This window comes from Equus przewalskii, chromosome 11 (genome assembly GCF_037783145.1).
Source record: "Equus przewalskii isolate Varuska chromosome 11, EquPr2, whole genome shotgun sequence".
In the NCBI taxonomy this organism is placed as follows: domain Eukaryota; kingdom Metazoa; phylum Chordata; class Mammalia; order Perissodactyla; family Equidae; genus Equus; species Equus przewalskii.
The window spans coordinates 30,679,550-30,705,697 of NC_091841.1; the positions used below are offsets into that span (position 1 = coordinate 30,679,550).

Genomic DNA, 26,148 nt, shown 5'->3' on the forward strand with positions numbered 1-26,148 from the left:
TGGATGGATGGATGGATAGGTGGGTGGATGGATGGATGGATAGGTGGGTGGATGGATGGATGGATAGGTGGGTGGGTGGATGAATGGATAGGTGGGTGGATGGATAGATGGATAGGTGGGTGGGTGGATGGATGCACGGATGGAGTCTCTTCAGCCTAGGGTGGGACCTTGAGGCCTTCCCCGCCTCTCCCAGGTCGACTCCTCCTGGATGTCCCATGCTAAGGCGGCTGGAGATCTGATTTAAGGGGAGTGGAGACTTGAGATCCTGTCCCATGGGTTGAGAAGTGTTTTTAAACAGGACATGGAAATACCTGTAAGGTCCTGTGTGGAAACGGCCCCAGGTTCTCTGCCTTCTGACCTTGATCATATGCCCACACTTCTAGACCCTTCTATCATGTGCATGCTGGGCAAGTGGAGGGGAATTCTGAGGAGGGAATCGGCTGGAGCCACTGGACGCGTTCGACCACGAACGGGTGTGCTTTTACCATCCTGCTCTTCAGCTCTGAGTCTCTGAGCCAAGTTTGTGACATAAGAGGGGGTGGGGAGGGGAGAAACCTCCCGACCAATTCAGAAACTGTCTCCGCGGAGTCTCGCTTCCTACTGCACTTTCCTCAATGACAGGTGCAGTGGGGCGGCCTCAGCCATGAGCTGCCTGCCTGGACCGTAACCCCACCACCGACAGTGGCTCATCGGCCCGGGCGGTGGGAGCTGGCACGGCAACCAGATCTCCACGTCTCGTCAGGCCGTTTGGGACGTGACCTCGGAAGTGGCGAACTGCGGCTGCTCACCCTGCACTGCAGCTCGCACGCCCCTTGGCCGCGCTCCGCCCGCTCCATCAGAGGAGCCGGCGGGCAGCCTCTCACTCCGGTACCCGCTCAGGACCCACGCTCGCCAGTCGCCTGGGTTACGATGCCAGCTGGGCTCTGCAAGCTCCTCGCTGCCCGCCCTCCATTGCCCCTGCCAAGTTCCCCATCTGGATAAGGTCAGTTCCGGGACAGGGCAGGCCCCCCATAGGCTAACGCCGCCCCCTTTATGGGAAAGCTCCAGGGCCCCATGCTGACCAGGCCAATATCATTGTTCTCTCCTCCCAACACACTTTACGAGCTGATGATTCTGTCTCGACAGAAAATCTGGGCTCTCGTCCTCACCAATTTCTCTCAATCCCAGGCTGATCCCTTGGCCAGCCCTGGGTGGGAACATCTTCCCCTTGGGAGAGAGGGGGCTGAGGACAAGGGCTCTGTATGCCGGCCAGCCGGACCTTACCCTCGGGCTCAGACACTCGTGTGGCCGAGGGCCAGGTCTTTAAGGTGGCCCTCCTTTCTCTGCTTCCATGCTCCTGCCAAGGGGAAAATGACATGGATTTACAAGGTCGCTGGCAGGGTCGGCGGTCAGCGGCGCTGACATCAATGCAAGGCGGCTTGCACATGGTGGGAGATTAATAAATACTGCGACCCTTGTTACTCTTACTCCTCTCACTGTGACATCTCGGCACATGAGGCCCATAGCCAGCCTGATCCCTTCACTGTGGGAAAGTCAGGGCTCGTTTCTAAACTGCGGTCAAGGCCAGACCTTGTACCATTCGCTCAGAAGCTATCGGTTGACCCAGGTGTGGCCAGATGTCCCTTTCCTCTGAGGTCTCAGGTCCTGGAACCGAGCGGGTGGTCAGTATACACATAAGACAAAAACCTTCGTCTGGGCACCAAGACACAGGGATGCAGACTGCTTGACTCCCTCCAGTGGCGGGGAGCTCATCACAGCTCTGTTCTATCACTGAACAGCTATGATGGTCCCACACGTCTTCTGTCAGCCAAGCTGTCGGCAGTGTGCGTCCCTGGTGTGTTCTGGTCCTGCTGTCAGCCACGTGACATGTGACCCAGCCGGCCTGGCCCTAAAATATTCTCTGTTCCCAGCTCAGTCAAGTCAGGCCCTTCAACGGCTCCTCTGTGGGGAAGCAGCCCCGAATGTGGAGCCGCCTGTTTCAGATGCTGAGCGTGCAGGCACGCCCACTCTCACGCACACGCACACGCACACGCAAAGGGCGGCCTGACGGCTGCCCTCTGCTGACAACGGGTCTTGTGGGGAGATGGTTCCGCCAAAGCCACAGCCTGCAGACGAATTGCTGCCCAGCCCCTTCCAGCTCTCAGAGGCCCCCTTTTCACCCGAAGCCCCACCCCCAGCCTGGACAGCCCTGGCAGTAACCATGGCAACAGCTCTCAGGCGGTCTCTGAGCCTCAGGCACCCTCCTTCCTAGAACGGAAGCCAAGTGTGACAGGCGCGGTGACCGTGACCATGTGCCCAGGGTCCACTTTGACAGGCAGCCTCCTGCAGCGGCAGAAATGATGCCTCTGACCCAAATAAAAACTCATCTGGAGAAGCCAGGGTCAGGCGTGGCTCCCTGGAAGCCACCAGCCTCTGAGTGCCCTTTCTGGGCTGTGCTGATGGCCAGGCCACGGCTCACAACCTGGCCTTTCAAGGTCAAAGTGTGGGCAATCTCAGCAAGACCTGGAAAGGCTGCAAAGCGCCCTGAAGGTGGGGACCCAGCTCCTCTGCCGGGAGCAGGATTCCTCTTACAGTACGTTCTGATTGCGAGAGAAAAGTGATCGGGACAGCCCAGCAACAAAGCCAGGCTGAACCAGCAACTCCACTCCTAGGCATAGACCCAAAAGAACTGGAAACAGGTGCTCACAAACTACTTGTACATGAAAGTCCGCAGCAGTGCTATTCACGGTAGCCTAAAGGTGGAAGCAATCCAAGCGTCCGTGGACAGATAAACGGATACACAAAATGTGGTATCGCCACACAGCGGAATATTACTCAGCCTTAAAAAAGGAAGGAAGTTCAGACACATGCTACAACCTGGATGAACCTTGAGGACATGACGCTAAGTGAAAGGAGCCGGTCACAAAAGGACAAATATTGTCTGATTCCACTTAAATGAGGTCCCTAGAGTGGTCAAATTCATAGATACAGAAGGCAGAAGGTGGTTCCAGGGGCTGGGGGAGGGGTAACGGGGAATTGGCGTTTAATTGGGACAGAATTTCACTTTGGGAAGATGAAAAGAGTTCTGGAGATGGATGGTGGTGATGGTTGCACAAGAACATGAATGCAGTTAATGCCACCGAGCTGTACACTAAAAATGGTTAAGATGGTAAATTTTACTTTATGTATATTTTACCGCAATAAAAAAAAATTAGAGTGGGGCCAGCCCAGTGGTGTAGTGGTTAAGTTCGTGCACTCCGCTCCGGCAGCCCAGGGTTCACAGGTTTGGATCGGGGGCACAGACCTAACACCACTCATCAAGCCACGCTGTGGTGACATCTCACATAAAATAGAGGAAGATTGGCACAGATGTTAGCTCAGGGCCAATCTTCCTCACAAAAAATAAATAAAAAAAGAGAACAGGTCTGAGTTGCTCATCACACATCCCACCGGGGGCCCTGGAGGGCAGGATTGAGGAACCCAGGGCAGGGTGTCCAGGTCCTTCCCCAGCCTGGACCTTCTCTGGAGGAAATGGCTGGATTCTCAGAAGATGCCCCATGGATGGCCGTCCAGCAGGGTGGGGAACAGGGCCCTCCCGTCCATCGGGTCTTGCAGCCCGCGTGTCCTTCCCGTCTCTGCATCACGGGCTGACTCTCATTGAGCTCACCGTCCACTAAGAACCTCTATCTGGGTGGGGGGACAGGTTCTCAATGTAGAGAGGCCTTTCTCCACACCCTTCCAGCCCCCAGTGTAGGGACTTGTGCTGGTGACAGAGCAAAGGGACAGAGAAACCTCACGCTTGGGGACAATAAGAGCTGCAGAAGCTCCAGTGGCAACAGGGACACTGGTCAGAAATGCTGCTCATTCCCCAGCTGTTTGTGGAGCCGATGCTCTGAAACAGGGTGCTGCCCCTCGCCCCGCGGCAGCCCGGCCTGCCTCCACCTCCCCCCAAGTTAACAGGAAGGGGTCCAGGAGCCCCGAGGATGTCTCTGTGGGGTGTGCTGTACGAGTCTGTGGGAAAATTCCAACCCACGCCCCATGCCGCATCTTAAGGTACAGGATTTTCTGCAGGAACCAAACAATCTTCCTTTTAAAGAAGCCAGAAAGCAAACTCGCCATTCTTAAAGGTGCTCTCTGCTTGATCGGTGTCATGCCCGGCAAGGGGCATGAGCCTTCCACGTGCAAAAACTTCGACTCAGTGGCAGAAACAAACATGGAAAATGCAGATGAGACGGAAACACAGAGCATCCTGAATACTCCCCTAGGGGGATGCTGCCTCGAGGCTCCTGTGGCCAGGGGTTGTCATCTCTAACATTTGTAATGCTTTACCCCAAAACAATGCTGGGTTCTCCTCCTCCTGGAAAGACAGCCCTCTCCCTGGGGCCACCCCACAGGTGTGCTCCAGCCACACCCCAAACCACGGGTGGCACGGAGACCGCCTCTCGCAGGTTCTCTGGAAGACGGTGGCTTCCGTAATCCTAGACCATGTCCAGGGGGTCGTGGTGGACACAGAGGGAGAAGCAAGTCAAGGGGTGCTCCATGCAAGAATGGTCCAGTGCTTTCGTGCCACATACGAGCATCTCTGACCAGGGGGGGCCCTGAAAAGAACACATCTTACCTGGAGGCATCGAAGCTGTCATACGAGCCAACCGTGTAATGCCTGAAGAGCTTCTTGCTGCGGTCTGCACGAGTTTCTGCACAGAGGGAAGAGAGACATCGTTTAGAAAAGTCACGATCCCTGACTGCTGAAACCACGCGAGGCTGGCGGGGCTTCTCACTTATCTGACCTACGACACGTGAGACCCGCTCTCCTGGGGAAAGATCTGGGAGGAAGACGAGGCCTCGTTCGGGGGTCTAACTTCGCAAAATCTGGGGAATGCATATGAGCCCCAGGGTGACTACTGAAGAGTCAGGAGCTCCCTTCCAGAGTCCTGGGGTCCTTGGCTTGTGGAGGACGCAGGAGGAAGCACTCTGCAAAGAAGACAGGGGCATGCAAGCTCAAGCTGGGACAGCAGCAGCCCATGGGCACACGGAATCCGCTAGAACGGTATTCTCAAGTGATGCTGCTGAGCTTTCCAGCAAATCTGAGAACCTGCGAGGGACTGCCTTTGGGAAAAAAGAATGTTTATTGTTATTTTTCTGATTACGGTTGCTTTCTCCTACAAAAAAAAAAAAACGAACAAACATGATTAACATTCCTAATTAAGTTCTCTGCTCGCTTCCCTTACTCAGCAGATTTAGATGTAAATTTCATGGGAAATAATGTGAACGATGTAATTAGATTTAATAGACAGCTCGGGGCTGGAGGGAAAAAACACACAACAACATACACACAAGAAATACGGCGGCTCATGATTCACGCAGGTTTAGATATATTCCTCCTAAATAAATACAGTCTTATTATTATATATATATATATGTTATTAATAAATATTAAAAAAATAGTCTCCCAGACAATCTCCTTCCTAAACTTTGGAAAAAAATACAGAGACATTATGCAAACAGACTTCAGGAAAAAAAGCTCAAAATCTCATTTAAACTCCTCTCTGTGGTCAGTCTCCTTGATCCTACAGTTCAAGGTGAAAGGATTTTATTCAAACCCTCAAACACAAATTCTCAGTTCAAATGGGAACAAATGTCAGGGTCCTGAGAAGGTCAGAGCGATACCCCTCGGCTCCTTTTGTGCCTAGAGGCAGCCATTTCAGCAAAATAAGCATGCTCCCTTTCTATATGGTACGGAGTTGCCTTTTGGCGGGGTGAGAGGAGCAGATGTCCAGTCCAGGACTACATTTCCCAGCTCTCCTTGCAGCCAGGTGTGGCCATGTGACCAGTTCCCACCAATGGAATGTGAGCACATTCCATTGCAAGGGTTCGGTGGGGGGCCCTACCAAGCTTGGCTTCGATGGAAGCCAGTGTGCTCTCCTTACTCTCTCTTCCTGCCTCTCCCAGCTCAAAGGTGTCGGGACCAACCCCCACGCCCCCAGGCCCTACAGGATGGTAGAATCCGTCTAGCAGATGCCTGGGTCTCTGTGCATTGAACTGTTAAAGTAAGCAACAAACTTCTATGGCTTCAAGCTACACTCCAGGGATTTCTTTGTTACAGTGGCTAATGCTGCCTTAACTGATGTGTGGGCTGGGGTCTTCTGTGACTTGGCTCCCATTGGCCTCTCCACCCCTTTCCCATCACTCTCCTGGAGGCCCTGAGAATAGAAAACTTACAGTTCCCTGAACAGCAACATCTTCACCACCACCACCACCATCGTCATCACAGACACTAATTGAGCGCTTACTGCATACCAGGCCCTGTCCTTAGTGCGGCTCCTGTATTCACTCATGTAACTGTCACCACCCTCCAGTGAGAGGGTGCACATGCCGTTCAGCAGACTCGACCAGAGTGAGTCCAGCCAGGGGCGGCCCCTCGCTTTCTGCTCCATTTTATGCCACCCTTCAAACCCCTGCTCGGGACCCTGAGAGTCCTCCCCGTGGAGGTAGCCACCCCGCCTCTGCTCGGCGTATCTCTGCTACCTCATCACCATCTTCGTCCTCACTAACGTTGATGGAGTCCTTGCTCTGTGGCCATCTGGGCTCATCCACTCGCTGGTCACAGCAGCCCAGCGAGGGAGGTGGGACGACTGGACCCCTTTCATGGCTGGTGATGACAAAGACTGCCCAGGCAGTCACACCCCTACTAAAAGGCAGGGTCAGGATGAGACTCCCGGCAGGCAGACGGGCTCCAGTGCCCAGGCTCAGAACCACCAGACCACACTATCTGACTCCTGGAGAGGATGCAAGTCCCTGGGCACTCTATGGTGCTCACAGGTGGGGGTTTGGACTTACTTCTCTCCGTATCACCCCCAGCATCTCACTCCTGGTAGAGACCCAATGTGAAGGCTTGCTGACCTAATCTGAACATCCCATTGTAAATTGGCCAATAAAACACACTGCACACCTCCAGGGCGGCCTGAGCACACGGGGCCCTGGCCAGCCCGGGCACCGCTCCAGCCGAGCTGCACGCACGTCCCTTGTGCTTGGCACCGGGACCAAATGCACCCAGACGTTTTGTGTCCTCCTGCCCCTCCTCCTGGTCACCCTGCATCGTGCCTGGGTTCAATTCTAGTCATCAATCCTCAAGCCCACCTGGGAGGCAGGCGCTGTGCCCCAGACGCAGGGACAGGAGACTCAGCTCTGTTCTCTGGGACTCAGAATCCTGAGAGCGGGGTGAGGAGGGAGCCCAGGGACACTGACCTTCCGTGGGCTGGGCTGAGGGCCCCAGCAGTCAGATAACTGTGTGGAGGGAGCACGCGGGCCAGGCAATGCATCTGGTCAGGCCAGCCCCGCGACATCTGTGTGGGGCCCACAGATGCGACAGGCCCGGAGGGATAAATGGGATTGGAACCTCTTTGTGGAGTTAAGCAGAGTAGTTCACGAAGCCGCTGAAGGACCACGGGGACTGGCCGTTAATTGTTATTATTACTCTTAATAGCCTCTGTTGCTTAATCCCCGCCCGCCAGCTCTGTGCTGGTTGTCTAGGGAACCACTGGTGCTGAGAGCTGATTGGTGCACGCCCCTGGCTGAGGTCAGAGTTTCCAGGTTCCAGAAGCAGACAGAGCGTGTGTGCGCGCGCGTGCGTGCGGACACGTGCCTGTGTTTACCAGAGGAAAAGGATGTTTCAGAAAGGGGCCTTTCCTGGGTCAGCCAGTGGGTCCCAGACTTCGGGATTTCATGGACCGATAAAATTTTAAACAAAGGAAGGAAGGGTATAGACCTGTTCAAGTTTTACCAAGTTTTTAATTTGGTTCAGTAAGGACACTTAAAAACACTAAGTCTCTCTTTGTTACCATAATTATTTTATAAAAGAAAGAGAATCTTTAGGGAGGATATTATCTCTGACCGCTTTGTGAAGAACCCTGCACAGGACTTCCCTGTCCTTTGGCTTCTGGAGGCAGTCATACCACTGCTCTGGGATATGGCCCTAGGGGGCTGGGAAGGGGTCCCGGGGGACACTGTCATCACCATGATTATCACCACCACCATCACCATCACCATATCATCATCATCACCATCATCATCGACTTCATATCATCATCACCATCATCACCATATCATCAGCATCACAACCATCATCAGAGGAGGCTCAGAGAGGTTGAGTGAGTTGCCTAAGGTCACTGAGCTGGCGAGTGGCAGAGCCACTGCACAGACAGCCTCCTGTGTCAGCGTCCACTTGGGGCTGCTGGGAGGGGGCCTAAGTCCAGGTGGCCTCCTCACCCTGCCATGCCATGTCCTGTGGACTCGCCCTAGCCCGACCTCAGTTCCCCACCTGGGAAGACAAGGGGTGGGCTAGATGGCTCCCGGGCCCCTTCCCCCACTGTTAGGGTGCGCGCCTCACGTCACGTCCAGGCTTGGCCTCTGCTGGCTCCCTGGGACCTGCTGTCACTGTGTCGGGAGGTGGGGCTGCTGGCTCCCTGGGACCTGCTGTCACTGTGTCGGGAGGTGGGGCTGCTGGCTACCTGGGCTGACTCCCTCCCAAGACTCACTGGACCTCACTGACACAAACGTGAGTCACAAATGAAACAGTGTGGCCTGGGCAGAGGGGAGGAGCAGGATGAGGTCAGAAGCCAGGCCAGCATCCCTGTGGATCGATGACAGCAAAAGGCACCCGGTTCTTCAAGGCGGCATCCGGGCCTCAGCTGGAACCCAGGCTGCTGTATGGACTTCCGAGATACCGGCCTCTGCGAGTCTAGCGTCGTGCAGCCCCTGTCCCTCCCCACGTTACAGCCAGGCCCGGGATGGGGCCCCCTCTCGGTGCCCAGTGCTTTACCCAGCTCAGCAGGTCTCCAGGGCAACAGTGTGTCCGGAGGAGTCTGCACCAGCCCCCATGGCTGTGGCGGGAATGGCCCCTGCCGTGTGTCTCTGGGTCTGCCCTGCCCTTGCCCAGCACCGGGAGCAGGAGGGACAAAGGAGACACCATATGCCAAGCCGGGGACTGAGAAGGTGACCGTGCTGCTGTCACACACCTCCCAGAATGCCTCACGCCTGCAGGCTGTGGTTAAGTAAGGTTTGTCTTGAGACCCCACCATCCCAGGGCACGCCAGCGGCAGACACTGGGGCCTCCAGCTGCCTCAATGTCGGGAAAAGGGACAGGCGTCCTGCTCTTTGAGGGCCCCCATGGGATGCATCTGGAGGAACTGGGGCCTCGAGGGGACTTGAGGCGGCAAGGGTCCATTGGCTGGCAGGTCCCGGGGTAGCCGTCCGTCATTCGGATGTGGCCATGGACAGGCATATTTGGAGGCTGTACGGCGGCCAGCCTGGTCACTCACACACCCAACGCATCCCACCTCAGGCTCCTGGGTGTGGTCCCAGGTCCCAGGGCTCCTCCAGAGGTCCCAACAGGAAACCTTAGGGCCCCCATATCTGCCTCCACCCTCCTTCCCACACTATCACCCTCTGTCCTCCACTTGCATTAAAATGACCGGCCAGCCACACCCTTAAAATCACTGTCCACGTGGAGAAGGCTTCCCCTTCTCCTGGGGCTGCCCCTCCTTTGTCCTTTGGGTCCAGCCCTTTCCCCGTCCCAGCCATGTGGTCAGGTGAGGCTGCTCACCCCGTCCCCACCCCCACCGCCCAGCTCTGGGCTCCTGGTTGGCAGGGCAGCCTGGCAGGCCGTCCCTCAGGGGATGGGCATGTGACCCAGCTGTGATGATGAGGCCTTAACCTTACTGCTGGGATTTCTGCTTTTGAGGCCACCATGGGGGGGGACACGCTGTCCGAGAATGAGTCACATAGAGGACAGCAGAGCAGCCAGGTGGAGGGAAGGAGGCGGACTGACCGACTGCCCTGATGACATGGTTGGAACCCCTGCATCCAGCCGCACCCGACTTTTCAGTTACACAAACCACATACACTTCCTTTTGGGCTTAAGACAATTTAGCGTCCTGCTGTTTACAGCTAAGAGAGCTTAGAGCAACACAGTAATGCATCTCATCATTCGAGACCACAGCCGATAGCCAGGAAACAGCCACCCGAGCTGTGGCACATCCATTGATCTTGTCTGCCCTCATCCCTTCCCTGGGGAAACGCCTGCTCCCTTCACCACGTGGGGGTCCTGGAGGAGCTGGCCATCATCATCCTGCTGGACTCTCTGGACCCTGTCATTGGTACTGAGGGACCCATGGCCCTTGCAGGGCCAGCTGGCCTTTTCCTGAGATGTTCTGTGGTCTGGATGCTAAGGACGGTGATCTTGGCTTCCTTATGGGGCATAAGTCCAGGGACATGGGCTGTGGGCAGCTAGTGGCCACCACACCACACTGCAGGGAGAAGCAACCTAAAAATGCAGCTAGCATTCAGCCAGCGGGAGGCAGGGCTGAGAACCCAGGTCGGGGACAGAGAGACACAAAGGTCTTGGTGCCGAAAATACCCGGGTCTTGGCTGTGGTGGTCATGAGGGCTGCTCATCAAACATTTCTGGCTTTCTTCCCCCTGGGCACGTAAGATCCTTGAAATTAGTTTTGGTCAGTGAGTTCTGAGAAGAAGTGACTTATGTCACTTTCTGGACGGACGGAGCATTTAATTCCCAATGCAAGACACCCCACCCCCAGCATTGTGGGCATGGTGACCGAAACATCTGAGATGGTGGTTGGCCCATCAGTCGGGGTCCCGACGTGAGTCCCCTGGGACACAGGAAGCACATGCAGTGTGAGTGAGAAATTAACCTTTGGGGTTTTAGGCCATCGAGATTAGGGCCTGTTTGTTACGGCAGCTTTACCTAGCCCCAGCTGACGGATGCAGACCACGCATGGCCTTCTCGGTCATGGGAGCCAGTGCATTCCATGTATTCTCAGGCCTGGCAGTGCTGGCTTTCTGTCCCCAGCAACCAGAAGAGTCCTGGCAAGCAGGGAGAGGAAGACCAGAGAAAATTAAGGCAAAGGCACAGTTTGCCCCCCGGTTGGGAGAATGCCCATACTTTCCAGGAGAAAGTGGAAAAGCCCCAGCAGACAATGGAACCTGTCCCAGTAAACATGCACAGAGCGTGGAACAGTAGCACATGCCTTGACGTGCCTCAGAGGAAACGGCCTCTCTGCTTATGATAAAGGAGGTACATAAAATAAGCGACCGAGAGGGAACGATTGACCTGTGTGTTTCCTTAACCATGTAGAAGTTTCTTGAACACAAGAAACGAGTTGTCTGCAACCAGGCCTGCCCTCTTAGCCAGTGCCAGGCTCAATGCCTCATACAGCAGGTGTTAAGAAATGTTTGTAGTCACACACAGCTTGGAGGCCAGCAGTCACTATCACCCTAGTCTGAATGACCGTCATCTCTCGCCCGGACCGTTGCAGTGGCCTCCTGTATCCCTGCTTCCAGGCTTGTCCCTCCCTTTAGCAATCTACAATTTACAAAAGATGGAAATCAGGTGATGTCGCTTTGCTGCTTAACATTTTCAAACAGTTTCCCAATGGAATTAGAATCACATCCAGGTGTCCCCTGATGACACAGGCCTGATGCTACGTGGCCCCGCCTGCTTTTCTGCCCTCCCCTCCCCAATCACTCCACACTTGCCGTATTGGCCTCTTTCTTTGTTCCTTAAACATGACGAGCTCATCTGTACCTCGGGGCCTTTGCACTTGCCAGACTGTCTGGAGGGTTCTTTCTCCAGCTCAGGTTCACTGCACTGATCCCACCTCTGACCACAGCCTGGGAGGTAGGAGATGCTCAGGAACCATAACTGAACGAAGGGACAGCAACCACACGCCCCTGGACCCTCTGCTCCTATTCCCCGTTGGTGGTTTCACCTCCTTGGGTGTGACTGTGACGGGTTGAGGACACAGCACACAATGCTGAATTTAGCATCTCCTGGCATCTGCTGGAGGAGTAGACCTTGTGGGGCAGCTTGTCCCACGACCTGAGAAATCTGAGTTCTAGTCCCGGCCTTGGCAGTGACCACATGACCTTCTCGCTCTACCTCCCGGGCCCTCACCTTCAACCTTCGACCTTTGACTCTGGCACCAGACAGCTGGACAGAACGACTCCCGAGGCCCTGACCCCTCAACACGACACTCGTCCTCAGTCCACAAGGTAACTGGGGGCTGCCCCCTTCCCGGGAGAGGGCCGTGCGCCCGGCGCCCCCGCAGGCCGTGTTTAAGCTGACGGGCCCTAAAAGGTTTTTTTTTAATGGCCTAGAAAAATCTACATGGAAACCTAGAAATTCCATCCCCTATATCTCTTGCGACTCAGGGAACGGAGTGACAGATTGCATGACAAGCTTCAGACTGTCGGCATTTAAAATTAGCCCTTTCTGCGGAGCCCCTGGGAAGAGGACCCCGTAGGACTTGGCAAGGAAGCCAGGGTGGGGCATCCGCAGAGAATCCAATGGCCTCAGACCTGTAGGTGTGACAGTTCCTGAAAAAGGATATAAGAAGAGGAGATTTCTCAAAGGGACTTACTAAGACTCTGAAATGGCAAAAAATAATTGACAAGGACAGGTGGGGAGCAGGAGGGCGGGAGGGCCAGGAGACAGCCCCGCTGAGAGGGCACGAGGCTGGCGTGGGGCCGAGGCCACCGTGAACACGCTGGCCCCTTATCCCAAGCCAGGTTCCCTGTGGGATGGTCCCCTCGCTCACAGAATGCCCGTGGACAGGAGCGGCCGGGAAGACAGGACACGACAGCCTGCATTTAGACAAAGCAAACGTGAGCTTAAGTCCCTTCTGGCTGCGTGGCCCCGGGCAGGAAACAGCCTCTCTGAGCCTCAGTTTCCCCATCTGTAATATGGGGCCAGAGCAGAATGGGCCTTACAGAGTTGTGGTGAGGAGGAAACGCAATCACGCTTCTAAGGGGGTCCCTTTCCCAGCGCTGGGCCCCGAGCGGCTGTCAAGGACTGTCGGCTGTTGTCGTTATCTGGGAATTCATCTTGGTGTTGCCTGTCTACACCCCTCTGTAAAAGCATCCTTCTGCCCCCTGGACAGAAGAAGACCCCGACCATATCTGCACACGGAATGTCACACCCTGGTCGGAGCTGCCAGGCCTGGTCCAGCAGACCCTGTCCTGGGCATCTGGATTAGAAGTGGGACAGTCTCTGCTCCCTGTCTGAACTGAGGCCATCTCGACTCAGGTGCTGAGGCTGTCACTGTGGGAAAACTCGGTGTGGGGGGGTGGCGAGTAGGGAGGGAGACTGAGGCAAGAGGCCTGGGGGAAAGATGATGCACGTGTGGCCCTGGAGAGAGGCAGCTGAGCAGTCCTGGCTCCCAACAAGGCCCCGTCCTGCTTCCAGAACCTGCTTCCAGAACCAGGGGAGGCTGGGCCACACACCCTGCCCTCGGGGCCCAGGAAAGGCCCCTGCATCCTTAGAGTGGAGCACGTTTCTTCATGTAACCCAGCTCACGCGGGTTTTAAGTTTCCTGCAACCAAAAGAAGGTTGCCTTTCGGTTATTCTGCTGCTCTGGGTAGAAACGGTAAGTTACCCAAGTGGACAGTGATGGTGTCTCTGCGTTTCATCACAGGGCCTGGCTTGGTGGCCCGTCCACCACGATAGTGGGCTAGCCAGGGTGGTCCTAGATACTGTATGGCTTTGGGCATCCTTGCCTCCAGTTCCTAAATACTGGTATTTACTGTGAAAATCAGCAGACCCTCCTACATGGTCTTAAACAAGCCTAGGGGGCAGTATACCCCTCAATGAGAACCATGGTTCCAGCCAGTCGCCGACATTCCTGGATTATCTCTCGTCCAAGAGCAGTTAACAATGACCACACTGAGGGCACTGGACATGCACAGAGTCCAGGTGTCTCTTCTCCATGACAAAGACCCTGGGACTGGCCACAGACGAGAGATAACTGCAAAGATGAAACACTTCGGGCTCACGCTGCCTCGGCTGGTCCGCCATGAGGGAGGATCATGTAAGAGGAAGCTCTGAGCTCTCTGTTCTTTCTGCTCCGTTCTGTTCATTTCCTCAAGCACAATATCCGAAATTTACTTTGTTCATTGACCAAAAACCCAGAAACTACGGACGAGTTGTAAGGCAGCATCATGTCCCTTAAGAGGAGATCAAAGGAATATGGATTTACAGCTCCTCTGCCAAGCCAACCACTGGGAAACTTTTAAAATATAAAAGAAGAGGGCCGGCCCAGTGGTGCAGCAGTTAAGTTCGCACATTCTGCTTTGGCGGCTTGGGGTTCGCAGGTTCAGATCCCGGGTGCAGACACGGCACCGCTTGGCACGCCATGCTGTGGTAGGTGTCCCACATATAAAGTAGAAGAAGATGGGCACAGATGTGAGCTCAGGGCCAGTCTTCCTCAGCAAAAGAGGAGGATTGGCAGCAGATGTTAGCTCAGGGCTAATGTTCCTCCAAAAAAAAAAAAAAATATATATATATATGAAAGAAGGAATTCGAATTCATGTGAATTCTGACAGATTCGTCCCGAGGTGAACGGAGAGCTAAATTATGCGTCAATGCAGCTCAAGCCTCAAAAACACATGAAAGTGGCCCCAGGATCCTGGGAAGGTTATTAAACAACAGAGTGTCTAGACTGAGAGTGAGTGATGGCTGGAGGTGACTTCTGAACTGGGAAGAGTTCTTTCAGAGGATTGCGTCCCCCGTCCCCTCTCGGCCGAGGAAGGGCACAGGAGAGGGCTTTACGAAACAGGAAGGGCTGGAGAGAGAGTGGGGGGAAAGGAGACGTACGAGGCTGGCTTGCAGGCAGAAGTTAAGACGAGGCCACCACCGTCACCCCCGGCGTGACTCCCGGCATAATGTCAGGTTGTATGGCCAAAGGAGAAGATCCAGGAGGGACTCACCTGATCTCATGGGCCCTTTAAGAGAAAATGATTTCTCCACCTGTGGAGAAGGGAAGAGCGACTCGAAGCCTGAGAAGGACATGAGGTGGCCTGGCTGGTTTGAGGACGGAGGGGGCCACAGGAGGAGTGTGGGTGACCCACAGGAGCTGAGAGTCCGCCAGGAAACAGGGCCCCCGTCCTACAGCCCAGGGGAACTGAATCCCGTCAACAACCCAACGTGCTCAAGGCGGGTTCTCCCCAGAGGCTGCAGCCAAAGCCCAGCCCAGTGACACCCTGACTTGGGCCCCAAGGGACCCTGAGCACGGAATCCAGGCCACGGCCGGTGTCGAGAGCTGCTCAGCTGGTGGTCACTTGCTCGCAGCACAGACACTGGTGGAGCTGGGGTTACAGGTTTCTTCAGAGTTCTGTCTGTTTCTCTGAAGATTTAGCTTCCACGTCACCAAAAGGGGAGAGAGAGACAGAGAGACACAAAGACAGAGAGACAGAAAGAGACACAGAGACAGAGAAACAGAGATAGGGAGAGACAGAGATAGACAGAAACAGAGAGACAGAAATAGAGATAGAGACAGAGACACAGAGAGACACACAGAAACAGAGAGAGAAACAGAGAAACACAGAGACAGAGATAGAGACAGAGACATAGAGAGAAAGAGACAGAAACAGAGAGACACAGAGACAGACAGACAGACACATAGAGAAAGAGGAAGAGAGAGAGACACAGAGCGACAAAGCAACAGAGAGACAGAGACAGAAACAGAGAGAGGGGAGAGAGACAGAGGGGAAAGTGAAGTTCTGGAACCTCCCCCATCATCTCCCCACTATCCCCCCCACCCCTTGATCCATGTCCTCTCTTGACTCTCATTCTTGGCTCCTCATCCTAAAGAGGCAGACACCGCAGGAGCGGCAACCTGAGCAGGTGGGGACAGCCCTGTTCCCTCACCGGGGAGGCTGCAGCTCCTGGGCGCCCCCTCCGTGGCTGGCCTGGAGTCCGACGTGATGGGGCCAGCCCTGCTTGGCGGTTCCCCTGCCATGTCACAGGCTTCGGGCCACCTGGCTGTGCAGCGTGGCCGGGCTGTCAAACTCCGAACGCCCCGGTGCTCTGCAGCCACACGCCGCCCTCCCACACGGGCTCCTGCCATCTCAGGCATGTTTTTTAAATCAGACGCCGTGGAGACGACACCGCGGGCTGGTGAGCCAAAAGCGGGATCGGAACCACAAGAAGGAAAGAACTTACCGACGGGGATGAAGACAGAAATAACTTTTCTTTTTTAAAACCAAAGACGCCGACAGGCTCCTTAAAAAGTGCAGAAACACACAGCCAGGAACGCGGGCAGAAGCCAGCAGTGGGCACAAAGACAGGCCGGCCGGACATCGGTTTGTGGGGCCGGGTTGCGAGGACCACGGTGGGCTGGCAGATGGTTCCGAGCTCACCGTCACCTCCCACCCAGGCCAGACTCCAGCCGGCAAAAAAAGGGGCAGGCTAGATTGTGACGGGCTCGCTGGTGCCAGAGCAGGGCACAGAAGGGGGCAGAGGGTGGGGAGCACTGAGCACGGAGCCAGCACACTGGGGTCCCAGGCCCAGCTTCCCCACTACAGATCGCGGTTCTCTGCTAACAGGTGCGGCGAGCCTGCTGCCGAGGACTTGGAGGTCACGGGCCTCACCTCGGAGAAACCCACTGTGGGGCACAGACTTTGATTTGAAAAGGGACACTTAGCACACTCATATCCCTGGCAGCCTCGGTTCCACCGTTTATTTGCTAAATCAGCTGCAGGTCACTTGTGGAGCACCTTCCGGGGGCCCGGTGCAGCCCCGGAATGTGAGAGGAAAGGCACAGAGGGACTCCACACCACGCCCACCTGAGGACGGAGATGGAAACAACAGGAATTCGTCCTCTTCCAGTTCTGTTGGCTACAAACCAACCCAGGTCTCGCTGGGCTAAAATCAAGGTGTGGGCGGGGTTGGTTCCTTCTGGAGGCTCCAGGACGGAAGTCGTTCCTTTGCCTTTTCCAGCTTCAAGGGGAGCCTGCATTCTGTGGCTCGTGGCCCCTTCCTCCATCTGCAAAGCCAGCAAAGGTGGGTCGCGTCCTCAAACCCCATCACTCTGATTCTGGACTCTGTGCCCCCTCTTCCAGTTTTAAGGAGGCCTGGGATTGCCTTGGACTCTCCTGGATAATCCAGGATAATCGTCTTATCTTAAAGTCGGCTGATCGGCGACCTCTGTTCCATCTGTGACCTGACTGCCCCTCCGCCATGTGTCCCGACACATTCACAGGTTCCAAACATTAGGACGTGGACATCTTTGGGGGCCATTATTCTGCCCACCACAACCGCAGAGAGGCACAGGTGGGTGAGACCTGCTCAGAAAACTACTTAAATCCGTGCTAGTTAAGGAGCTCAGAATCTTGCTTTCAGGTCAGAAAGTACCCAAGGGAAAGAGCAGTGGTTTTCCAGGAAATGCATCCCTTGGTCACAGGTACAAGACAGAGCACAGTCCGAATTCTGGGTCTGCCAGAACTCAAGTGAGACCCAACGTGGGTGCCCAATCCTTCTGACACCCCATCTTGTCCTCTGTGACATGGCGGGACACGGTCCTTATCCCGGACGTGAGCTGGTTTGCTCTGTCCTTGCACGATGGTTCCTCCTTCAGCTCAGAGGACCGGGCTCTGCACAACACTGGACAGCACTTTTTTTCCTTGCACGTCTGCAGGCCCACGTGCCCCGGGGCCACGCTCTTCCCTCCCACCTCCCCACCCCGCGGAAGCGTCTGGTTTCCAGTAGTTGGAACGGCCTATATGGTGGCTATGGCACCAACAAGCAACTGAGTCATTGGTTTCTATTTATTCCCAGCTCCCCGGAGTATCTCTCTGCCCCTCCCTGTGCGTGCACATGTGTGTGCACACGTATGCGGCTGTACCATCTGACCACTTCTCCCTCCTTGCACAGGACTGGGAACACCGGCTGAGCATCCACACCTCCCGGGGACGACCCAGCAGCAAGGGGCTGCATTAAATTTTCTAAAATAACCACGAGCTTTGAATTCTCTCTAAGTCGGCATGGGTGTGTGTGGGCACGGGGAGTGCCAGCCGTAGCCAACCCTTCAGGGCACATGTCGACGGGTCCCAAACACTCGGGCACCTTGCAATAGCCAAATCCACAGGCTCCAACACCCAAAGGCAGAAGGCGCTGGCATGCGGGCGGATGCTCCTTCCCAGATAAACAGAAATGACTGCAGAGAGCTGGACACACCCAGCACGGCTTTTTTTTTCTGGCTCATCCCAGTCAATTGCCGGTTGTATTGTAAGCTGACAGAAAACACCTTAGGAATGAACAGTAGTTGCATTACCGAGTGAGCGGAAAGCTGCTTTTGTAATTGTAACTTCACGAAGCAATCTTTTTCCCGGGCGCAGCTGCGTGCTCCCTCCTGGAGCCTCTCGTGGCAGCGGGTTTGGGCCCCAACCCACCAAGGCCCACCGGCACCAGCTTCTACTCAGCCACAGGAGCGATGCCCTCACGCGCTAGGTATTCCAGGGCGCCCGGGCCTGAGGGCTGTGGCTCAGCTGGGATGCCTGGAAAATGGTCAGAATGCAGGAGTACCCAAAGCGGGAGAGAGGCCAGCCTCCGGAGGCAGAGCTCCAGGAAGAGGACAGGAGGGAGATAAGCCCAGGCGCCAGGCATAGCACCACCGCCGTCCTCGTCCTGCCCCATCGCCCGCCATCACCATCGTAGGTAACTCTTACCATGCGCCATGCACTGTTCTACGTGCAAAACACAAGAACTCCTTTTAATGCTCCCAGAAACCCTGCTCGGTAAGGAATGACCCTGTCCAGGGTGAGGAAGCGAGAGCCACTGGGCTTTAGCAGCAACTGAGATTCCCAGCCAGCTGCTCCAGCTCCTGAGCTGGTCCTAACCATTGCCCTGCACTGCCTCGCACACCTGGGAGGAGAGCCCTCCCTCCGCCCTGCGCTGACAAACGCTCTCTGTTGGCTCACTCAACAGCTCTTTCCAAGGCTCCCTCCTTTCTCCCCCATAGGGGCAGGGCAGCCAGGAACACCGTTTTCCCAACACCGCCCAGGAGTGGCCTCGTGGCTGGGTGTCCACCAATGAGATGGGAGCAGGTGTCTACTGGGAGGGGCTTCCTTTCCCAAACCAGGCCTCCCCAGAGCAGAGTACCCTTTCCCTTCTGGAATGTGGAAGCGGCTCAGCAGCCACGCTGCCCCCTTGGGAGGACGGAGGATGTGGGGTAGGAGGAGAGAGCTGGGGTGTGGCCCCCGTCTTCTCATTGCGTGCGATGAGCAAAGCTCAGTTTCTACGATGTCTGTTTCTGGAAGGCAACCCAGCACTGTCCCGACTGCAAAGCCACCGACAGCCCCGGGAGCCAGGCGCTGTCGTTAAGAGAGGAGGCACTGGGGCGTGGAAAGGTGAAATGACGTTCTCAAGTCCCACAGCTCCTGAGTGATGGAGCCGGCTTTTAGGCTGCTCCCCTAGCTCCTAGCTGTAACCACGCAGCAGCTCCCCGAGGCAAGTCTGTGCTACCCAGGGGAAAACCGGGTGCAGCTGGATGATTTCCAAGGTCGCCCAGCTCACAAGCACAGGGCTGGGATCCGAACCCCGGCTCCGTGACTCAAGGTCACGCCATACATGTGACTGCATCCTCCCCGTTGCATTCTTAAAGGACACACCTTAGAGAGGAGTAGCGCGCTGTAGATAATGCTTTACGACGCTACACTTGAGAATTCTCAGGGAATGCAGGAAGAGCCTGGAACCACAGGCCTTGGAGTTAAGGACCTCCATTGGAGAATGAGTAGGGACTTGCCCAAGGTCACACCACAGGGACCCACCTCCTGACACTCGGCTCTCCATTCCTGCTCTCCTGCATCTTGCATCCCTCAGCGGGCACCACCTGCCCTGGGCACCCAGTGCTCATGGTGGGTGGTCCGCAGCCCTGTTTTGCTCACCTCTTCCCATCTCGCCTCTCTTGGGCTACGCAAGGCTGGGACACCACTGGCTGGGAAGCTGAGCTCAGTTCCTGGCGCCGTCTCCCCATCCGCACCCTCCCAAATTGGTTGGACAGATGACTAAGGCTGCTGGTTGTCAATGAGCTGGTTTCTACTCTATAGTAATTAGAATGTTTTAAGAAAAGTCAGCCCAGGCAGCTAGGTGGAAGCGTTGATGCCGATACACAGAGCCAGGCTGGCAGTTTAAGGGGTAATCACAGCAAATGGTGGACTCGGTGCCTGGACGGCACGTTGCTGCTCAGCTTGGTCGGAGCGTCCATATCGAGGAGGACCCCGTTTCCCACCATAGTTCCCGCTTCCCTCTCCAGCCAGAGGGCACGCTTGGTGGCCAGGGCTGGCTGGGGGAGGCTGACATGCCACTGGCCCCAGCGGCCCAGGGCTGGAGTGACCGTGTGGGAGGGCACGGTGTTTCACTACACGTAAGGATCTCGAAAAGACTTTTCTGGCCCTGGATCCACCAGCCGGACCCACGAGGGAGCAGAAGCCTTCCTCTCTCTGTCTTCCCAGGGCATCTGGACGGATCCCCATTTCGTTCCCCCAGCACAGTGCCCCCGCCTAGCGTCTGCCCCTCCAAAGCCCAGGACCTGGTCTGAGGTCCTAATTCACAGCAGGCCTCTTTCCCTGGCCGATCACAGCACCTCGCACGAAACCCATGAGAATGAGAGCCACCGTCTGCAGAACGGCCACCTGGGGCAGCTCGCTTCTGTCCTCACGACGCCCCTCCTGCCCTCCCAGATGGGTTATCTTCCCCCAGACACCGGGGCCTGGAAGGTGAAGGTCAAGTTCGAAGTTCGAAGCCCAAGGGCACGTAAGAGTGAGCAGCAGAGCTGGACTGAAACCCAGGAATGGACTGGGGGCGGCAAGATTCTTTTTAGTCTTTTAAAATCTTTTTTAGGGACACTGGCAGCTGAGGCTTAGGAAATAGGACACGGAGAAAAAAAAAGGACCTGTTGAGCTCCAGGAAACCGCCCTGATGGTGTGGGAAGGCAGCCGACTCTACAGCTGGGCATCCGGGCAATCGGATCCTGGGCTCACCAGAGTGCAGGATCAAGGGGCTGCTGGATTCCTCCCTGGAAGGATCGGGGCGGGTTGGGGGAGGGTTGGGTGGATCCCATTGGTGCTAACAGATCACACAAAGACCCATCCTCAGAATGACCTTAAAAATGGGGGCTGACCCCTTGGGGACTCTTCCCCACAACCCACCAAGCTGTAGAGGTCGGGCGCCCCTAAAAGATGCTACACCTCACTGACCGACACCAGGGTCTGCAGGCGGGTGAGGACCAGCGGGTGAGACTGGGAGGGGAGTCTCGACAGCTCATGGCTCAATTTCTCTTTGCACATCTTAAAGCGACATCTATGAGGGGGCTCCGTCAAGGAGAGGCATCCACACCGACCAGGTCACACCGAGCTCCCCGGCCGGGGCAGCTGGTATCAAGCTACTACGGAAGTTGGAGAGAGAGCAATGCAGTCTGAACATGCATACGGTGTCGGCGCATCTCAACCGTTACAATGCCGCAGGAGCACACGGTCCGTTCGATTTCAAAAGACAAAACTAACGACCGAACTCGCCATGCTTTCTTGGAGGAGGGCAGGCTGGACTGGTTGGGAGGCACACCCCGTTCCAGTACGAGAGACTCACCCTACAGTTTGGCAGCTAAGGGAGAACACTTAGGAATCCTAGACAATCTATGCATTTAAGTGGCAGCGACTCACAATGCCGTCGCCCTCCCTTCGAGAGTACACAACGGTGCTGACGAGGAAGAGATGCTTGAGTGGCTCTTAAAAATCCACCGGCCGCTCAAAGGGACTCCAGAACACAGAAAGGCCCCTGGATCTAACGGCACCTGAGACGCCTGGTCCCTCAGGGTGACTTGCTGGCATCCCCTTCTCCATCGGAAGCAGGAGAAAGCTGTTACGGAAACAACACCCTTCTCCCGAGAAGCCCCAACAACCAGAAAGACAGGAATTCTCAAACACACCAAGCGCAAAGCAAGCGATCGCCTACACAGCCAGCCGCCCGTCTCACCAAGCGCCGGCAGGACTGCCAGCACCCCGCGACTCTCCAGCCCGCCACTCTGCAAAGAACAAAGACTCAGCACGCCGACCCGCAGCAGGTTGGGGAGGTGGCACCGTACCTCCGAAATGAACTTTCTTCTTGAACCGTGAATTCTCAGCCATCGTCTCTAACCTGGGCGTGACCATGTCACTCAGGCTGGTCCGGCCGCTCCTCTGGGTCCATGCGGAGACCGAGTCCACGGGGCCGGCCTCATCTACTATTGTCTGTTCATCCGAGAGGAAAAAAGTTGCAGCCCCTCCAGGGTCAGGATCGTGGAAGAAAAGGCGGGGGGTTGGGGGCAAGAAAAATCAGAGGAAGAAGAAAGATGGCTCCAGGGCGTTCGATCCACGGTGGGGTTCACCAGTTTGACTTTTTGGAGATCGCACGTCGGCAGCGGCTGGAAATTCGGCTCTTTGACACAAGTTGTAATCTCCAGATTGGAGCCCGAATCCTTCCACTTCCCACTGTACTGGGGACGTTTTTTTTTTCTCCTAGTGCCGGTTTCCATGGCAATGCATCAGTCACTAGTCTAAATAAGTACGGGTGAAGGACGCCTGGAAAACCAGCGCAATTACGCATGCCATTAGCGGAGAGAGGGAAATGATTCAACCCGGCTATTAGCGCGGCCCGGGTGACACTCTGAGGCGCTCTCATTTCCTAACCCTCAGGTTTCTCTCGGTCTCGGGTTTCAGAGTCCTGTGTTCCGTGGAGTGGACAGCGGGGTGGCGAAGTCCATTTTGGCCGCGTGACCCCGCTGAGCCCACGCCAAAGGAAGGGACCGCATCTCAAGTCGGTCCGGGCCCAAGGCGCCCGTTATGGCTTCCACCGGCCCATGCATCCCCGGGGGGCCAGATGGTTTGGAGGGATTTGGGGTAAAAATTCCCAGACACGCCGTAAACTCTGTTTCAGGGCTGGTGGTGAGCGGTCTGCGGCAGGCTGGAGCCAGGGCTGGGGCTGGGGTGGGGCTGCCTCCTCCCAGACGAGGTCCCCCTCACTCCTCACCTTTCGGAGCACTTCCCGACTCGGGACCTCGTTTGAGAAGGGAAGTATCAGGAGGGAGACGGGGGACTCTCACGCCTTTTGTCATCTGTCACGGCTTTCTTTTCTTAAATGGCTGCCGTGAGCTCGCTGTGTGGCCTCAGACAAGACCCTCACCCTTCTGAGCTGCAGGCTTACTGTTGTTTAGAAAATGGCTCGTAAGGACTGGGGATTCCCAACGAATGTTCCTCGTACCCCAGAGAAGGGGGCCTGTGTGGGGTGACTGCCAGGAACCAGACCCCAGTTTTGCTGTATCCCCGGCTGCATGACCCGGGCATGTTCCAATTTTCTTTATTTGTCATTTGGGATAACAATGAGTTATCTGTAAAAAGCGATGTTAGGGTTGTTATGAGGTTATTATTATTCTTATGGTCACCAGTAATGTGAAGAGCACGAAAGCTGGCTACCTGTACACCCTCCACGGCGTGGCTCCGACATCGCTGCCCACGACTTATGCAGAGTTTATGGTATAACTCACCCTTTGCCAAGGTCATACAGCAGGAAAAGGTGGAGCGGGGACTGGAAGCCGTGTGTCTCCACCCAGCCGTGTGCCCATCCTCCATTCTGTACCCCCCGCTCCGGCACTCCTGGGGACTCTGGGTACTATGCTGCCACGTGCACGGCTCTCAGCTGTCCACTGGGAATGAAGACCAAGGTGGGCTGTGTGTGTAAGACAATGTGGGTTTTGCTCCTAGGAAATAAAACACCGGTCCTGAATTGGGGTGTCCAGGCAAGTCTTGAGCCGTTCCCTAGGCCTGTCCACTGGCAGCTCCGTGGGCTGCCACAGACCCTCATGCCTAAGTGGATCCCTGCTTCTTGGAAGCCCCTTCCTTCCACCCACGGTCTGAGTGATCTCTGGGCAAACGAGGGGGTCAGAGAGACAGCCTGGCCTGGCACGCGAGGGGTCCAGGGACTGCTGCCTCCGCACACTGGGAGGGAGTCAGTGGGAAGCACAAGTGGAGAGACAGGAGGGTAAAAGTAGTGCGGAAATTTGCCAAAAAGCCCGGCCCCTTTCTCCAGGGCTCCACGCAGCGGTACATGAGCCCCCGCAGCCCTTAGCCCCGTGTCCCTCTGCGCTCGGCATCTCAGAGGCTCACGTCCTTGGAGGCACCTGTGTCTCCAGAGGGTGAGGAGCTGGTGGCTGCACGTGAAAGGGGGAGGGGGGATCTCCATCTCCTTCCGTGTCGTTAACCCACCGAGTCAGGCTGATGGGGATGCCGGCAGCGGGCCGAGGCTGAGCTCTGAGCGGAGAGCTTGTCTTTCCTGATCTGTGACCTTGGGCAAGTTTCTCGCCCTCTCTGAGGTTCAGCTTCGCCATTGGGAGAAATGGGCGAGAATGCGTCCCCTTGGGAGGATGGCCTGAAAACCACGAGAATGCCAGAAGGCGGCTCCACATGGGCAGAGGCGAGTCTGACCCGGACGCCACTACACTCCCAGAGCTGCACCCCGCAGATGCCCCAACACACCTGCTGGATGCTCGAACGCACCTCATAAATTGTCAAGTACGGCACAATCACCATTGTGTCGAGGTCGGCACCCATCCAACTGGTTTATCGCGAAAGTGCCACACCCAAGGGTGTCGCACAGACTTTTCCTTTCCGCTGACACCTCCAGAGATGGCAAAGCATTAGCTTGGGGTCTTGTGGTCATAAGCACGTGAGTGTGCATCTCCTCCCTGACACCTGTCGGTTCTGGGACTCTAAGAAAGCCACTGAAACTCTGTGCCATGCTGTGGCCTGAACTGTCCCGTGTCCCCCCATGTCCCCAGACCCCCAGCCCTGAATTCCTATGTTGAAGCCGTAAACCCTCCCCCAGGTGGTGGTGTTTGGAGATGCGGCCTTTGGGAGATGGCTCGAGTTAGATGAGGTCATGAGGGTGGCGCCCCATGAAGGGATTAGTGTCCTTATAAGAAGAGGAAGAGCTAAGACCTCTCTCTCCACCAGGTGAGGGAGCACACAGTGGGAAGTTGGCCGGCGGCAAACCAGGACCAGGGGCCTCACCAGGAACAAACCCTGGCACCCTGATCTCGGACTTTCAGCCTCTGGAACCGCAGAAAGAAGTGTCCATAGTCGAAGCCCCAGACCACAGTATTTGTTAGGGCAGCCCGAGCAGAGCAGACCGAGACCCCCCGTGGGTGGAGCGGGGAAGGCGAGAGCGCCAACTGCCCGGAGCGGGGCATGAGGACAGCACCGGGGCGCACGTGCAGCTCCGAGGGCTTTCCCCGGCGGGAAAGGCTCCCGTGCACCAGGAACAGAACAACGAGACTCTGCGCGGCCATCCCACCCACGCGGTGGCCGCGACCCTGGGAGCCTCCTGGGAGGAAGGACTGAAGAAGTGAGATGCATTTCTTTGCTCGGCCAAACGCCTGTCTCTGATTACTTAGAAACCGGCAGAGTGGCAGCTGCGCGTTCCCGAGGCACGCACGCGCACGCATAGTGGGGAGGTTATAGAGACAGGCTGGGGATTCCGGCTTCTTCTCTTTGGGAAAAATGATCTACAGCGCAAAGCCTTCTCTCCTTCCAGAACCCAGAGGAGCCCAGGCCTCACTCCCCGGAGGCTGGACTGGTGTCTCGCCCGAGTGTCTCCTCTTCGCATCCCTCCTCTCAGTTCCCATCGGCGCTCGGGACGTCTGGACGCCTCCCCTCGCCGGGCAGTACTGAGACAACCCCTCCAGACCTGGGGCTCCCAGGGCGCTGCCGTTCCTTCCTGGAAGGGCCCAGGAGCCCCCTCAAGTCCCCTTTCACATGTATCACAGTTAACAGGTGTGAGCGTTCGAGGGTTCAAGCTCACAGTGACTCTGAGCTGTTCACAGGCACACCCTCCCTGTCCTGTCTCTGATGCTTCCTCCCCAGGATCCAGCGTGGGGGCATGCCTTGAGATCAGTTCTCAAGGAGTATCTGTCTATTGGATTTAATAAACGAACCAGAGTTACATGCAGGAATCACAGACTCAAACGTCCCCAGGCAGGCCATGTGTAAAGAAGCAAGTGTAGCACAATAGGGAGTGGTGGGGACTGGGGTCAACTGGATGTTAACGTCATGCAAACCCAATTTTCCGGGGAAGCTTTTTTCTCTTCCAACACAGCTGCAGGTGGAAGTCTGAGCGGCAAGGCCTCCAGCGGTGTTCTCACGGGGGCAGCCCTGTCTCCTGCGGGTGGGCTGGAGGTTCATGGCACTGAGTGTGGGCGTCCCGGTGCCGGGAAGGCACTATTAGGAGGCCAAGGGCAGGGCTGGAATGCGGGACAGTCTGCAGTGGGTTCCCAGCACCACACACTTCCGA

The 26,148-nt window shown here is 56.2% G+C and overlaps 1 protein-coding gene across 15 annotated transcripts in view; it reads right to left on the bottom strand.

The window, feature by feature from the left end:
- The window catches only part of SHANK2 (SH3 and multiple ankyrin repeat domains 2), a 561,061-nt gene that overhangs the window by 197,228 nt on the left and 337,685 nt on the right, over window positions 1–26,148 (bottom strand). For all 15 annotated transcript variants that reach the window (XM_070565748.1, XM_070565747.1, XM_070565746.1 and 12 more), the window contains one exon: window positions 4,598–4,673. In XM_070565748.1, the coding sequence (XP_070421849.1) occupies window positions 4,598–4,673 (76 nt within the window). The remainder of the gene's footprint in view (window positions 1–4,597; window positions 4,674–26,148) is intronic.